General features: G+C 40.8%; 1 protein-coding gene across 1 annotated transcript in view; it reads right to left on the reverse strand.

The window, feature by feature from the left end:
* Positions 1-17,061, reverse strand: part of bbox1 (butyrobetaine (gamma), 2-oxoglutarate dioxygenase (gamma-butyrobetaine hydroxylase) 1) — a 33,308-nt gene extending 16,247 nt beyond the window's left edge. Inside the window, exons 1-3 of the mRNA XM_085772198.1 lie at positions 16,993-17,061; positions 14,460-14,922; positions 10,967-11,081 (exon numbers count right to left, since the gene is read on the reverse strand). Coding sequence (XP_085628324.1) covers positions 10,967-11,081; positions 14,460-14,864 — 520 coding nt within the window. The 5' untranslated portion in view covers positions 14,865-14,922; positions 16,993-17,061. The remainder of the gene's footprint in view (positions 1-10,966; positions 11,082-14,459; positions 14,923-16,992) is intronic.
* Positions 17,062-17,759: the final 698 nt, after the last annotated feature.

The raw sequence follows: 17,759 nt of genomic DNA on the forward strand, positions 1-17,759 counted from the left end.
GCGTCCCCGCTGGAGTAGAATCCTTATTGACGTATGTACTGTAGATATTCAAAACAGGAAATGAGCTCAATAAAAACACTCCGCCACAAGCTGTCGAGCAAAGTACTGTCAAAGAAGTGACAGAGACAGCCACAACACTTTATCTTTTTAGCATATTGTATCTTCACTGATGTGTGCAGATCAGAGTTTTGCAAATGAGCGAAAGCAGATGCTTTACGTTTCGATGCAGCGTTGCAAAGTCTTTTAAGTAGTTTAGACTGAAAGCTTATTTTGAAAAAAGAGCAACATTTAGCGTTTTTTTCCTCTACATACGTCATCGGATATGATTGAATTGGCTATAAGCTACAGACGTATTTGATAGACATTCATAGCGCCCAATAAATAGCTCTGGGCTTTTGTAAACCACGCCTTAAATACGAAAAAATGAACGGGTGGTTCCCAGACCGAATCTCAATCTACATTGAGATGAGGTCTGGTGTTAGCCAGGCTATAAACTTACTGTATGAGACGGTAAAAATGCAAATAGTAAAATTATGTGCAACCACTTTAAACTAAAATGCAAAATATGCCAAAAAGCAAATGTGTTAAAAGTTAAGAGTTATGGTATAAAAACACAAAAAAAACTCTGTGCAAATGTGTGAAGTTGAGGTGTTAGGTTAGGTTAGGTTAGGTTAGGTTAATTTATTGCAATTCTTAGTTTTCCCTAAATCCTTAAGCCAATCTGCACGAAATACTTGTATGACGTGCAAATGGTTGCGTTGACATGACACTGGGTGTCTGCATAGGCAGATGTGTCTTCTTATGCCAACTGCTCATGCTCATAAATTTTCAATCCACAAAGACTAAAGCAAAGTTCCTCACGAACATGAACAGATGACAAAATTTACATGTCACTATCTTCAAGGCCTCTTTGACGACGGAAATTATAACACGAGTTGAGAGCTGCTGCACAAAAACAACAGGAGGAAAGCTTTTAAATTGGGTGCAATGTTTGCTCTGTGTCTGGTCTCAGCCAGCACTCCAGGTCTCCATCACTGTTAACTGAGTTTAAATGTTTTGGGTCAACAAGACAGAAACAGCGCACTTGTCTTGCCAGATAGAGATAATCTGTCAGTCCTGGAAACAAATTGTAATACCAAAGTACCACAAACGGTGCCACAGCTTACTACTACTACTACTACCAACACCCTGCTGGGGAATATTTTCCACCTTGTATTTGGGGCAGGTATGGCCTTTGTCAGACTGTTGACAGCTTCACAGAAATCATCGTGCTGCCAAGGCTGATTACAACCAGGTTGTTGAGGTAAAGTCAAGGGGAACTGCCAGGGATTTGTTGATAGACAATCTTTCATGTTTTTGGCTGTTACTAGGAACTGGGGGATCTTTTTGGGGAGCCAGATGAAGATATGAAATATATGAGGACAGCTGTTACAGGGAGGGAAATCTCATTGCACCGCTTTTGTCAAAACAGTTTTCCGTCAATCAGACTCTTGAAATTCTACAATAAATTTTACGCAGCACAGTCCGCTTGACATTTCCAACATGATTGTCTCCATAAATACTTGTAGTTTGAATATACTCTGTACCTTTTTTTGTGTGTGTACTGATTTATTGAACGGCTTATTTTGTGCCTGTATTTGAAGTACATCAAATGTGGCCATTTGTGGTTGTGCACCAACTGTGCCATGCATCGATGACAACTGAAGGAGAGGCTGAACCTGCAGCTCTTCCAAAAATGACTGGCTATTACCTGGAAACAACTTTCAATTTCCCCCCAAGTTTAGACAATCACTGCAAATCAAAACTGACAACAATAGATTGTGGCAAAGGATGCAACCATTACATCCTCAAAATACAGAAACCAGAAGGCTTTATTTACTGGTTGTAGAATCTAAAAGGGGACAGGCCTACACTGACGTGTTCCAGTCCAGAAATAAAAGGCTCCAGAGGATCCAGCTCCTGAATTAGGACACAGCATATGCGTCTGCTCGTCACTGGGTAATTGGTTAAGAATCAACCATTTTGTGGCGTGTATGTGGTATTACTCATTCTGTAGAAAAAAGCCCTGATGAGGGCCATGTGCTGAAAACAGTTGGCTGACTTAAGTGAACATTGTTCCAGTGAGTCAGTGAGTGTTAGTCAGTTATCTTTCATGTCTCTTATTAAACACTTCACTCATCAAGAGTTCCCAGAACTAGGCTTTCTATCCATTTATGTTGTCACGCTCCTTATTCAACTCAGGGCTACAGTATTTAGAGGCCACTTTACTTTGTGGACCCGGAGCAAAAACCTGCAGGATTACCTCGAGAAGCATGGCCGTGATGTAGACCAGACCACACAGTACAGACCCACAACTGATGACTACATCTGTACAGCTGTAACACTGTGGTACAAAGTTCAACGAATGACCGCAGATACAGGAGATCCCACCACATCACCCTCATAAACACAGAGTATGATGTCTCCCTCTCACTGCAGCGACAATAAAGTCTTAAAAACATCTTTACAATACACAATAAAACTCCACTTCATTTAGATGACTAATCCAAAACTCTGGACGCGCGGCTGATGGCAGTTGACGCTTTGGTTGCTCAGGTCGCCGGGCTCTCATTGAAAATGAATGACTTCTGGTGTTTTTGAAGCTTTGGACGTTTTTGGTGTGAACGCACAGTAAGAGATTAGAAATTGTCCATTTCCTGTGTCCAAAGTCAAGAATCAACTTCATAGAATCATTTTTACATATCAATTTCTTAAAGATCTACAGCATTTCTTGGATATGTTCACACTTTACTGATGACTTCATTACCAGCATAAATAGGATCAAAATTTTGCAGTGTGTCAACTCTGCATTTGTTCAGCAACTAAACTATAAAATCAGCCATCACGTGAATGAATATTCAAATTTAATATAGTAGACACTAGACAGAGGAAAACAGTTTTAAGCTTTTTCATTTCGCAGCTCTCAGCACACGGTCAAGCTACCATTCAAAGTAAAACCACATCAAACTTACACCTGCAGAGTGGAAAGACATGAGAAAGGAGGGCCAAGCAGTGGCTCTTAATTCTACAACTCGATGCAGGAATACTGAGTGATTCAAGCAAATGTTCAAGCAAGTGTACTAAATTTGAGAATGGTTGCAAGGCATTTTGGAAAGACGACAGACTACATTTATAAAATCCTAATTTGGATGTGGCTAAGAAGGGAAAAAAAGCAAAAAGCTGCAATACATGGGTTTGGGCATATTTTTACTTTTCGAAAAATCCATCTGTCTTTTAAATATCAGTGACGTGAAATTAGTCATGACTCCCACCTCAACTAAATAAACATGACAAGCGCAAAATGGGAGGCCTGAGATGATGACATGCCTCAAATATTAAAAGCATCTGGCAGGCGTCTGGGGAAGTCGCTGACAGATTTATCAGGGAAAGGTAGAGTCCTTGCAGATAAGGACACGTGTGACATAAGCTTTTGGTTTTCCCAAGAGCAATTCAAAGTCACCACTCTGTAAAGAGCTACAAAGTACAAAATACCAACAAGAAAATGGCTTTTGTGAATTCCAATAGCTCTTGAATGAGAGGTGAACATCACAACAGACAGCGAAGTAGGCACTGCAGAAAAACTCACAAATCTGACAGCGAGCTTGTCACATTGCAGTCGGCTAATTGAATATTTGTCTGCGACTTAATTAAACAGCACTGAGAGCCTGTAGCCACAGTGGTGGCTGAGTGAGGATGTAATTCTCACTGAAACAAAAACCAAACTAGTAGATAAAAACCAAAGGACCAATTTTCACAAAGACCACAAATGTCTGCATCAAATTGCACGGTAGTCCGTCCAACAGTTTCTACCCATCCAATAGAAATATATAATAGCTGTTGTGACATTTCACTCCGAACCACAAATACCAAACTGTGGTGGCGCAAAGAGGAAAAGTCAGGGCGCAGCTCAGTCATTATAGGAATCACTGTGCTGTCAGATGTTGCAGATGTTGATATATGTTTGAAACTTTTGACCTGCTGGTGGTGCTGGACTCATCCAAAGGAAAGCACGGAGGTTTGAATCAAATTACACAATGAGCCATCCATCAGTCACAACCACAAGTCCCTGTGGTATTTTGTGGCAAGCCATCTAGTAGTTGTTGAAAATTTTTCACTGATGGAGTAAAAAAGTCATTGTGGTGATGCTGCATGTATAGTCAGGAGCTCACCTGAGTCAATTGGATGTATCCTGGGGACCACGAATGTTTGTATGAAACTACATGGCTGTCTACCCAACAGGTTCAGACATATTTCAAATTGCACCAAAGCAGTGGACTAACCCAACCAACAGAAATTGCCATCCTTAGAGCCAAGCCACTATTTTGGCAAAAGAAAAAGAAAAAAAAACATGGGATGGCCTATTGTGGTTCATGCCTTTTGAAAATTTCAATTACGATTCAAAATACAGGCCCAAATATGAGGCTCAGTTTCCAAAAGTTTCATGACAAAGCTGCCAAAAAGCACATCTTAATAAAAACCAAACTATAGTGTCCAAACAATGACAACTGTATAATAGCATATTAGGGATTTAGAAAGATAATGTCTGTGTAAACCAGTCCAGCCAGTGTGAGTTTAAATTCCTGGTTACACATGCCTACAGGCTTAGGGATTTGTTCGCTCCCAGGGAAGGAAATACTGGAGAGTTTGTGTTTGGTAAGAACATGCAGATCTTTTCTTGACCCTGACTCAAAGTAAGTTTTCCATATGGCAGAGGCAGAGGGGGGGGGTCTGGACGAGACTCCCTCATTTAAACAGCTGTCAGCCTTCCAGAAGCTCCACTGCTGTGCACTGTTTCACGTGCAGACATACTGTAACACAGTTCAGTCCGCTGAAGTAGAAATGCTGACGAATCCCATGTACTTCCAATACTAGACAGGAAAATAAAGACCTGGAGGTGGATTTACTTTAAAATAAAAATAACAGTGCGAGATTGATGGAAACTGGGTATCTGGATCCTGATGCTGACCAAACATATCCTGACTCCGTCGTAAACTATTCTAAAAAGCGTGAGAAGCACCAATTCAATGCATCTTTGAGAAGGTATAACCCCCAAAAATTAGATGATAAACTGCTTTTTTCATAATGTCAGTGCCCTTGAGAACTAGTTCCATGTCTTGCTCCAATAATAACTGCTGCTGAACTACATATTGCGGTTTGAGTTGCACAACTCCATAGAAACGGAAAAAGCAGAAGAAAAAAACATTAGTTCAAACATAAAAACAGGAGGTATCGTACAGGCGGAATAATATCCCCAAAGCTCCAATTATCATATTGACCTCATGGTGTCCTGTGTGCACTCTGTTTCACTACGGAGAACACTTTTACAGGCGGAGGTGGGCCTATAAAAATCTAGGTGCACTGCATAAAGAAAAAAAGGAAACAGAAATTCAAACTGTGGTCTACGCTTCAGCGAGTTAACGTCATGGAGAAGTGAGGAGTGAGAGTATGAACAAAAGCTGTTCATCATCCATCTTCTCAGTGTCTAGACTTTTCCGGTATTTTTCTGCGCAAGGAATTTCAGACTGCCGCTCAGGAGGAAATAATTAAACCCAGCGAGTGTGTGTGCGCACACGTCATCTTGTATTGTGTTTTGGTGCATGAGCTTAGCGGTGTCTTCCAGGAGCGCTCCTGGCTCTGTGCTGCTGAGAGTGGCTGAACAAATCTACACTACAAAATAACTGTCTGTAAATTGCTGTGAGGGGATTCTGTTTATACTTCAACATGAACGGAGAAAATTCTGAAACATTCACCCTCTCGCACACACACACAGACGTACTCACACACACCCTTAATCAGTCTGGAACAGAGCGGGAGCCTCTCAGCCCTGTGGGTCCTTCAGGACCACGTGTGTGTGTGTACACAAACGGACTACAGTCCATCCCCCGCTCTACTGAAGTACCACTACCTTGTTCCACATTTGAACTTCCTCTGCTATCTGGCAGACTGTAAACTGTCTTGAGCCATTGTAAATGTACTGTAAAATTAGTTCCAGTCTGGAGAAACTTGAAAAACTCCATCCCTAACAAGTCTGTTAAGTTATAGAGAGAAAAATTAATTTCTTTCCCAAAGAAAAAAAGTTAGTTGAGAAAGTACAGCACACCCATTCTCATTTAACGTCCACATACACACCAGCACACATCAGTGAGCTGCTTAATTAGACTATGGATGTGAACAACCACTCAGTTCCTGCTCTTGGCACATGACAAATGTTTACCTATTACATTTCTAATCAAAATATATTTCTTCGCCTTTTTTTGAGAACAGTAAACACTCCCGGCATTACTGATGAGGTTTACTGCTGTCGGCAGAAACTGTTTGAATATATGAGTGTTTTTAAAACTGACAAAGACTAAAAGAATAAAAGAAATTATGATAACAACAACGCAAAAAAAACCATCTTGATAAAAGAAAAACAATAACAAGCCAGAACACAATTACGCACTACATAATTAAATTTTACAGTGAAATAAAAGTGAATATCATTTTATGCTGAGTGACGCTGAAAGATTATGTATTTAACTAACTAACTAATAGATATTAAATGAAAAAGGACAAGACATCAAATAAAACATGATAGAGTGGAATTAATGAAATGACTGTGTTGATCATCTTAAGCACTAAGTCTTGAATTTATAATGACTTTAAAAGACGTTAGACAGGAAAGTACATATTTACTCACTTTCCAATGTGTCTTCAGTGGAAGGAAAATATGTAACTTGGATGATCTAGTATTTTGCAGAGAATTGCAGTAACTGGCTTGCCATCAAAAAAGTCAAGATGACACTGACAGACATGAAAGCTGAGATTTTTGACGTGAGAAATGAAGCACGAAACCTGTCGGGTCATGGAGCATCTGATGTGCTCAGATTTGGCTCATTTTCTTTAGATTTTGGACCAAGAACTAAAGATACACTTTTTGTTGTTAGCAACAAAAGTGTGTACACAGCCTGAAAGATCATATTTAAAACAGATTGTAGTCAGTGATTGGAATCTGTCCATGACAAGTTTTATTGTTTGCTTTTTATATGTGAGCAGGTAGAAGTCATTGTTAAAGCTTGTTGCTCTTCGATCATAAGAACAGAACAACAGAATAATCAATCAGACAATAATCATTAGTGTCAGAGCAGTGAATCCTTTCCACCTTGGTTAATAGCAATTTGTATGCAATATATGTTTTTTCTTTTTCTATTTAATCAGTCATATCCTAGAACACCACTGATGTCATGTGTGTGTACATATGGTTAATGCATTTGGGAGGACACTTAAGTTTTCAAGTAGATCATAAATTGAGCAAAATGTTCTGCATAAAAATCCCCTGATGCAGACACTCGGTGGCCACTTTATTAGAAACACAGAGCTATTTAGGCTATTGTCATTCATACAAAGTAGACAGAAGGAAAAAACCTTTCAATATAATGTAATAGGCTACATGGCAACAGCCAGCTTCTAAAATGAAAATAAAGTTGAGCAAACCTGTCTGTCAAAAAATTTACTGAACATTAGAATATTGAGCAAGATAGATTTATTGCATGGGTGCATTATCAGACTACAGGAGTTTTCATATAAGTGTTCCTAATAAACTACTATGAAATGTATTTCTGTCAGATGAATTCCTATATAACACTTGAATTGGCCGTGTCTCCCTTCAGTTCAGGGGGATTTCCACATTAGGAGACACAGTTATGCCGAGCCACGCAGCAAACAGCCGTGAGCCGTCAAGTTGTGCGAGTGTTTTTCCACTGCAAGGTAAAGTTTACCTTGATGATGTGTTGGAGGTGTGCTAGTCAAAACCACACAAAGACCTTGTCGTGCCTGCAGCTCACTACGGCTCACTGTGACTGGCTCTGTTTGTCCTGCTCCTCCCTGCAATATTTAATCTGATCTGCTGACCAAACAGCAGAGTTTATCCAAATCTGCTTTGTATTTGAAAAAAATAGCAGCACTAATTGAAGCCCTACTAAAATGACTATATGCATCCTGCACTGCCCGTAACTTTTTCACAATAATAGCATCCTGCTGGTTTTCCAGGGGAAAGCAACAGCAGGACAGGTAGAGTTTACATCTGCAGTAACCTGGCATTGGTTCAATACAGTAAAACAAAGCTGGTTTCTGAAAATCCAAACAATGGAATGAAATTAACCTCCCAACCACAGAGATCCTGGTAGAAGCTATAAAAGCTGAACAGGGCTAAACAGAGACAGAAAAAATATTCGAAGACATGGCAGAGGGGAGCTGGCTGTGGTCAACAGTGTGACCAGTGGAAGAACACCAGAGCTTGGTACTAAAGCAGTCTAACCTGGACTCATGGAAAAACGAGGGATGTACCGATTCTGGGCCGATACCGATGCCGATGCCGATGTTTAAAATAATAATTTGGCCGATGGCTGGTGCTGGTACCGATGTTTTTTCTCTGTTGTATATTCCTCTTTTGTGTAGAGGAAACAATCTTTATTACCCACAAAAAACATAATTTTTACTCACTTAATGTAAAGGGATAGTTCAACATTTTGGCAAATTGGCCCATTGCCATAATCCCTATAGTTTTAGGAGTAGGTTCGTTACCTTTAATTGTCAGTGCAAGCTATTTTTAGAACGGTGGAGTGGAGCCGCGAGCTGCTCAGAGCTACGCTATGGAGGCTAATGGGATTTCTTGGTTTCCCTCATCAAACTTATCAAATACACAATCCAACAACTCCAAAACGCTCTCGTGGACAAGTTGTGACCAAAATGTTGAACTATCCCTTTAACAAACTGAATGTGCGCGTGCCCTCTGGCGTCTCGGGAGTCACTAGCCCCCGAAAAAGAGAAAAAAAATAACAGGATTCTCCTCTGAGTCAGCACAATATGCCACATAACAGATAAACATCAGTCTCTGCCATCAGTATTTTACGATGGAAGATGTCAGTCAATGCATCCCTCGGAATAACCCTCACAGAGGTGGTCGTCCTTCATACCTCTTCATCACATGACATACTGAATCCGTGTATCATTCGTTCATTCGTTTTTCAAAATAAAACCAAAAATAAGAAAACGAAAAAACAACTCTTTTTCTCAGTATTCGTTTCCAAAACTAAAATGAAAAACGGATAACGACTCGTTTTTTCAGTTTTCGATTTTATGCTCAAATGAATAATGGAAAAAAACGGATAACGAGCGTTTCTCGTTTCATGTTTCATGCAATTTTGATCTGAAGTGCAATGAGCCGGAAATGACCGTGATCCGGAAGTGACAGTCTCTGCCTTTACTGCTAGAGCCCGCAAAGTAAAGGATAATGTATAGTTCGGAACCTGAAGGGGTTTATTTCTCCATAACAACCGACCAACTATACATTATCCTGCTTATTACACGGTTTACGAGTGAAATTAATTTGAAACATATGTTGATCAAAATAGTCAGCCCGAGTCAAAACGTAGCCTGTACTGACGTAATTGACTTTCATGGAGACCACTGACACCTGTGTGATAGAGTGGCTCACAGAGGTAGACAGATAGTTTCTAATGCATGGATTTTTGCTGAAGCGGGATCTTGTCCGGCTCCACGCGAATATGTGAAGATTATTTTTTCTTCACTTTATTTTTTTTCATGTGGCTGGTACGTAGTGCTCACTCACAGCAGCATATTCGCGATAAATAAACCCCGACAGGTTGTATGGAATTTTGATAATCAATCAGTGGATCGATTGATTGATACAGTGTTACAATGTGTGTAGTGGTATCTGTCATAAACAAGAGATTTACTGTTTACGGGGTGCGTTTGTGTCGCGGACTCGCGGTGCCACCGGGACGAGAGGAGAGCTGACACCGGGTCAGAGCTTTTTATACAGTCTATGGATCAGAGGCTCTGATCAGCAGCTTTGGTTTCCAGCCACGACGTGGAAGCAGCCTCCACTCTGCTTGTAACAAGTTACAAGTCATTTCATCACACATCTAAAATCACAATTAGTCCGAAGCTGTTTAATGACGGTAAAAGGTAGATCCTGCATAGTTTCTCTTTTCCTAGCTGCGCTGATCAGAGCAGCGTCCCTAGCAGCGGTCTGTTATACTTGACGACGGTCGCAGCGATGGACCAATCAGAGAGCAGCATCTGGCCGGTGTTATGGCCCAACTGGTTTCTGATTTAACTGGTTACCGTACGGAACAGCTGCAGCTGTTTTGCGCTTCCGTCACAACACAACATATTACAGTAACAGCGAGTTTCAAGCCACAGTTCACATCTACTGCAGCGAATATGCTGCTGTGAGTGAGCACTACGTACCAGCCACATGAAAAAAAATAAAGTGAAGAAAAAATAATCTTCACATATTCGCGTGGAGCCGGACTCGATCCTGCTTCAGCAAAAATCCATGCATCAGAAACTACCTGTCTACCTCTGTGAGCCACTCAATCACGCAGGTGTCAGTGGTCTCCATGAATATAGTCAATTACGTCAGTACAGGTTACGTTTTGACTCGGGCTGACATGTATTTTGATCAACATATGTTTCAAATTAATTTCACTCGTAAACCGTGTAATAAGCAGGATAATGTATAGTTGGTCGGTTGTTATGGAGAAATAAACCCCTTCAGGTTCTGAACTATACATTATCCTTTACTTTGCGGGCTCTAGCAGTAAAGGCAGAGACTGTCACTTCCGGATCACGGTCATTTCCGGCTCATTGCACTTCAGATCAAAATTGCATGAAACATGAAACGAGAAACGCTCGTTATCCGTTTTTTTCCATTATTCATTTGAGCATAAAATCGAAAACTGAAAAAACGAGTCGTTATCCGTTTTTCATTTTAGTTTTGGAAACGAATACTGAGAAAAAGAGTTGTTTTTTCGTTTTCTTATTTTTGGTTTTATTTTGAAAAACGAATGAACGAATGATACACGGATTATACTGAAATACTATCTTATACATCTGATAAAAATACGACAGTTAAACTCACCATTGAGAAAAAGCTCTTCTTGCATGGCTTGCCGGGCAGCAGGAGAGAAACACCGTTTCTTCAGCCACTCTGCATCAAACACACTGGTGTGTTGGTCGGGCCACACGATGGACACCTGAGAGACAAAGAGCAGGTTGATCCCAAATGGCCACAAGCTTGTATAGCTCTTTTTTTTCTATGTGTTAATATGTTGTTGTGAGGAGCCATCAACGGAAATCGTAATTTACTCTTTCATATTGTTTCACTTTCCAGACTGAAGATCAGACTGCCACTTAAAGTTTAAGATTTCTGTTTGAAATCTGTCCTTTTCTTTGTTTTTCAAATGACGATTTCCTATTTTCACTTTTTGCTTCTACTCACCACGTAAGTATTTTTTCTACAGCCTCTTACAAACATGATTAAAGCATTGTTGTGCCTCAAAAACACACATTCAGTTCAGTAGTCTATCCAGTAAATCTTGTCACAGGCAACAATATATCTAACTTATTGTGTGTACCTTTCATTAACAAAAGCACAGGCACACTGCAGCTTGGCAGCACTGTCATATCAAAGCAATCAGTTTTTATCCACGCTCCACTTCAGGAGCTGCATCCTCTGAAAGCCCCTGCTCATGAAGGTGATTTTCTCTGGAGGACTTAAAGGTCAGGCTGGACATGTGCTTCTGCCCAGACTGGATCATCTTTCCACACAGAAGCTCACGGCTCATCAGCAGGCAGTTGCCTCTAAGTTTAATGATTCCTGACCACAGTACAGGTCCTGTGTCTAATTGCTCTGTCTGGGTCATGGAAAAAAAAATCTAAGATATCCAATTCAATATCAGACAAAGACAGCAGCACGAAAAAGTATGCAAACCCTTTGGAGTGACCTGGTTTTCTGCACTAATTAATTATAAAAACTGGTCTGTTCTTCATCTAAGTTATACACGCAGACAACCACAGTGTCCCTAAGCTAATATCATATGTACGATTATAACCTTACTTCACTCAACAAGCCATTAAGCATTCACAGTGCTGGTGGAAACTGTAATGGCTGGTAATGGTTGAACTGGCGTTGGCAGGAATAACCTGAAACAAGCTCATCTGGTAACCGCTGATCAGACCTGCACAATGTTCAGGAGGAAATTTGGACCTTCTCCCTACAGAGCTGCCTCAGCCACATTTTTAAAATGTTTGGTGTGTGAGAGAGGCTCTCTGGCTCTCTTCAGGTCATTCCGCAGCATCTCTACTGGAATGAGGTCTGGGCTCTGACTCTGAAGGCAGATGATTTACTTGGATATTTAGGGTCACTGTCCTGCTGCATCTCAGAGGTTCTGCTGAGCTTCAGCAGGTGGACAGCCACGTTAGACTCCTTAACAAAGCAGAGAATTCATTTTCCTCTGGATGGAGGGAGGTATTGATGGTGTTGAGGTGTGACACTCCTTCCACTGTATGTACATCAATTTGTGATGAGGACTTCACGTTGGTGTGCAGTTGTTGAGAATTTATTTTGAAGGAAGATATTATTTGTTAGAATTAATAAGTTAATATGGGTTGAAATGTAGGCTAACAGGGAGGGAAACCGTAGCGTAGCTCTGAGTAGCTCACGGCTCTGCTCCGCCGTTCTAAAAACAGCTTGCACCGACAATTAAAGGTAACGAACCTACTCCTAAGACTATAGGTATTATGGCAATGGGCCAATTTGCCAAAATGTTGAACTATCCCTTTAAGCTTCCTGTACGGTTTCCACAACAGAACATCATGCCCCATGCAGCGACACAGCATAATTTATGTATGGTACACGTTAAGCCGCCCCTCTGTGCGTCTGCATCACTCTTTTGGAGTCATCTGAACCGAGCTGGAGGATATCTCTAAAGAGTTCACTTACTTTTTCTTGCCAGTGTGGACGTGGCTTAATTTACTGTCGATTGATGAGTCAGTTGACTGACACTGCAACTGAGTGTGATTTAATTAAATCTGACTGTAGTGAGTCAAACCTTATCTCACTCACTCTAACTTGTTTTGGAAACTTCCTGAATAAGTGTTTATGCTATTTCCCTCTTTAATATAGGATTTTTCTCTTGCTGTGGGCGGACAAGACAGCCAATGCCGTAACACCAGAATTTCAAATTAGACAAATCTATGGGGACCCAGTGAGAAGAGATGGGCTGTCACACTGTTTACACTGATAAAGTTACTGTGAAATCTGTACCTGGAGTCTCATTTATCAACCATGCGCATACACACCGTGATTAGATTATGTGTACGCCCGTTTCTTATTTTTGCACAGAATCCAATCTATCCTTTTTTTCCCCATGTGCTTAAAAATGACGAGCTCACCAGCGAGTGGTAGACAGGTATAGTCACAGACACATTGATTCCTAAATTACATATTACACGCACAAACCCCAATTCTGCCACCAAGCATTTAATAATGAAACATTGTAAACATTCATATCATTCCCGCATTTCCTTTTATATTTGGAAAATAAGTAAAGTATTTCCTTCAGAGAGAATTAGACGAGGTGTCGTTTAGCTCACTGGGTAGAGCAATCGCCCCACATGCAGAGGCTATAGTCCTTGCTGCAGCGGCCCCGGTTCAATTCCACCAGCTGCCCTTTGCTGCATGCCATTCCTCCTCTCTCTGTCTCCTATCTCTGCAGCTATCCTATCTATTAAAGGCCCAAAAGTCCCCCAAAAAATATACACAAAAAAAAGGAAAATTATGAATGAATGCATCACTGAGTTGATGGATCTGTTGCAAACATTAAATTGTTTGTCTGTATAATGAAGTGACATGTATTTAATGTTTATTTACTCTAAATCCTTTCTCTAAATATCACATCCAATGAATCAATCAACTATCAATCATCACACCCCATAAAGTTTCCTTATTTATCTTATCAAAATGAGAGTGAGTCATTTTACAATGACTAACACAAGACATTATTAGAGCAAAGTTCAACACATTACTGTACTTCAGTGTGGTGACAATCTAAATAGTTTGATAATGGAATAGGTGATATTTTTTATCATTGTTCACGGTGTGAAGTTGACTGTGCATGTTAACACCAATGGATGCCACTTTTCAAATTTGCACACAGTTTAATATGCACATTTTTCTGTTCTACACAGGCTTGGAAAAATGAGGCCCCTGGTTAATTACCAAAGTGATTGCTTCGATTTAAATATGCAGCACCTTTGCTTGATGTCAAACTGAATAAGCAACAGAGGCAATCAGACGGTAAAAGAGGTTGTAGTTTTTAAATAAATCCCAAGATTATCGCCTTATTTTTTTCACTTGAAAATTGAAATAAGAGTTAATGGACCCACAATGTCCTATAATTGTACAACTACAGAACTAGAGTGGGAGGTTCATATTGGACCAGGGTGAAGGCTCTTTAAAATTCATGGGACACAGCAGGCATGTGTAATTTAAACATTCATCTTTTTCTCTTATTACAAAACACTCACGCTGCGTGTGAAGCTGAAGAACTCATATTATGGCAGCAGCCTACCTTGTTGTCATTGGTGACCTCCACAACGTCGACTCCCGTGTGGACATCAAGATCAGTCATCAACAGTTTCCGGGCCTGAGCCGACTCCAGCGTACACAGCGGACACTGGCAGTTGTCTCTGAGCCAGGTGAATGGGTACAGGCTGTGGCCTCCATCCTCCCACTCCACCTCCATCAGCCTCTCCTCATCCAGGGCCCGGACAAGCCTCACTGACTGGCGAGCCATAGGGAGGGAGGCTGACCCCAGCGTCTGCTGCCCACGAAGCTGCACTGAGGTTAGACAGGAGGGTAGCAGACCTGCAGCCTGGCCCGCTCTAGGACAAGCCCTCAGTGTCTGGCAGGCCAAGGCAGAGGACCTCTTCTGCAGGGCAGGAAGGGCAAATCGTGCAAATATGCTCCTCCACATTTCTGAATGGTTACCTCCAGAGGTACGTCTAGGTCAGCACACCAGAAAGGGCCACCAACTAGAGAGGGAAGAAATAAAATACAAACACTGAGTATAGAGAAGCATCATTCAGACAGGGGAGGGAGGGTTCGTGACTATCACTAATTTGCATAGTAAATGTTCAGCTGCAAGATTATACCCTTTGTGGTGCTAAACTAGGAAGACAAATGAGACATGAGGAAAATAAGAAAGAATACCTTTCAGTTTATATGTTGATGAATCATGGTGGATAATAAACTAAGCTAAATTTACTTATGCCGCATTTGTCAATGGTAACTATTTATTCTCTCATTGCCATACTGTAAAATTAAACTGAGTAAAGCATTAATCAATCAGTGTTGATGCATTAACAAGGATGAAAACATTTTCTATTGCTTTGAATTTAATTCAATGAACAACTCATTCAGGAAGCAAGAATCACAGTGCTTTACTTGCTTTTGAACAAAACTAAGCTCATTGGATACAGATCAAATTATGAGATTTTTCAAAGGGCTTTGGGAACAATTACCAGTCATGGGGAAAGACAGGTAAATGTACCAACCAGAGGTACTCTCTGAGCACGGTCAGCTGACTGTGTGTTGGTAATGTCTGTGAGAAGCTGAAGTGCAAGACAGCAGGCCGGATCAGGTGGAAAACCTGTGTCCCACACACACCAGCAACCACAAAACTTGTCAACTAGAACTTCAACACCTGTAACTGGTCTTGATATTATGACTGCTCAGTGTATTCACCTCCTTATTTACCATCAGCAGGGGATGAACATAAACTTGAACAAGACGTGAACTACTATTTAAGACCGTTTTAGTAGTTTAATTAATAAAAATACTGATTTCTGTCAAATTTAAAAGAGTGTTTGCAATATTTCTAGTCTGTCCTTATAGTCAGGTGTGCATCTGAACATCGCAACAGGCTTTGCTATTTGAAATAATTCCTCCTCTTCTTAATAACCATAAGAGATCCCTTAATAATGCAGTACTAAAGTAAGTGATTTGTGGACAGAATCCTCCCATGCAAAGATGTTTTCATAATTTGAGGCTTCAGATATCCATGTTCAATAAATCATGTGGATATTTTACAAAATTACAGCCTAGTATACTAAAGTCCTAAACCTTTGATGATATCATTAACAGTGAGATATCTACTTGATTTACTTATCTCAGCGTTCGAAAACCTCACATCATCTTAAGATAAACTTTGGAATAAATATTTGCATGAAAGGATAACAGTGGATTTTGGGGCCCTCATTAGCGCATTAGAAGAGACCTTAAAGGACAAGTACGGCATCTCCTCCTCTTCTTCTCATATTTTTAGTGCAAACTACTCCCAGAGAAAGCTAGACAAGCAGTGATACAACACCGCTGTCAGAACAATTACCCATCACCATCCACCACCATTCCTGCACAATTAGGTCAGGGCAGTCTTCCAGAAATATCATGTCAATGTAAATGAAACAGCTGTAAAAGAGAGTACTTCTGCTCGTTCAAGGAAAGTAATGAGATGAACATCACTTTAAGCAAATGTGAACATTCAGGACGGTCCAGAAATAGTTCAGTTTGTTAACGCCTGAGTTGCTGAGTGAGGCAACAGTAGCTTGTCCTGTAGGCTACAGTAAGTCCTGTGCAGCCCATGGCACAGACAACACTTTCATTTTAGACAGAAGATGACTGACAAGTAGCCGAGCTGCGACATAAAACATATTGAGTGCAATGGTTTACTTTTGACTTTACCTCCTGCAAACAACATGTCAACACTACAATAACCAAGTGAAGCAGGTCTCACTGACCGAAGTTTGATCAGCACACAACATGTTCCCCTTGAAAACAGCCTGTCCTAGATAATAAACCTAGACAAAGAGTACAGTATGTGAGCTACGTGTCCTGGGGCTCTAACGGTGATAAACAACATGTTGTTAGAGGCAGCTAACCCGTTAGCCTGCTAGCTTGATAACAAACACACCCCCCCAGCTCCTCCACGACACATCCTAGTTTCTGTCTCCGCACTAAAACAGAGGCTAACCAGTCGACTGTATTCAAAGTTTATGTATCAAAGTGCCCTCGAAATAGAGTCTGTGAGTAACAGACTTTGTTACCTGAAACACTTTGAGGACGGCTCCTCTTCTGTACGCGCGGCTCGTCTGTTAACTCACACACCGGCTGTCTGTCAGTGCTGCCGAGAGAGGAAGTAGGTGAAAGGTTGACCGGCCAGCCTGCTCTGCTGCTACTGCTGCATGACATAACTCTGAGTGTGAACGTTGCCCCACTTTTCACTTCCCACTGACAACCCAGTCCTGAGCCAGCATGATTGTATTTTCATAAACAAATAGTGATTAAAACGCGGAAACTCCACCTGACTGGCTACAATGTGAGGAATTCTTCCTTGTTGACTGCTATGTTGAAATAGATAGATAAAGAAACATTTCAGGGTCATTCCAGAATTAGGGGACAGTTCAGGGACCAAAACACCTGACATTTTTCACTATTTATTTGATTATTTCCTGCTATATATCTTAAAAAATACAGAATTAATCATTATGCCTGTCCAGCTCAGGAATCAAAGGCTACACGTTTTCTTAGATGTTATTGTGTGCCATGCTTGGTGCAACCCTGTTACCAATAATCAGGTAATATCTGTTAGTATTGCAACTGTTACTCTAATTAAAGTAACAGGGTTGCAAATTCAATGCTAATGTTAGCTGTTTAGCATTGGTTAGTGTACAATATAGAATGTCTCTGGACACACTCATCCAGTAGTAGTCCAGTAATTTTAGGCCAAAAAATGGGGTCAACGTTAAACAAATTGCAACAGAAGCAAACTCAACTGGTTTTGTATCCTCAGCATGTCCTGAGTGAGGGAAAA

This window comes from Trachurus japonicus, chromosome 3 (assembly GCF_045865225.1).
Source record: "Trachurus japonicus isolate A0001 chromosome 3, Traja_1.0".
In the NCBI taxonomy this organism is placed as follows: Eukaryota; Metazoa; Chordata; class Actinopteri; order Carangiformes; family Carangidae; genus Trachurus; species Trachurus japonicus.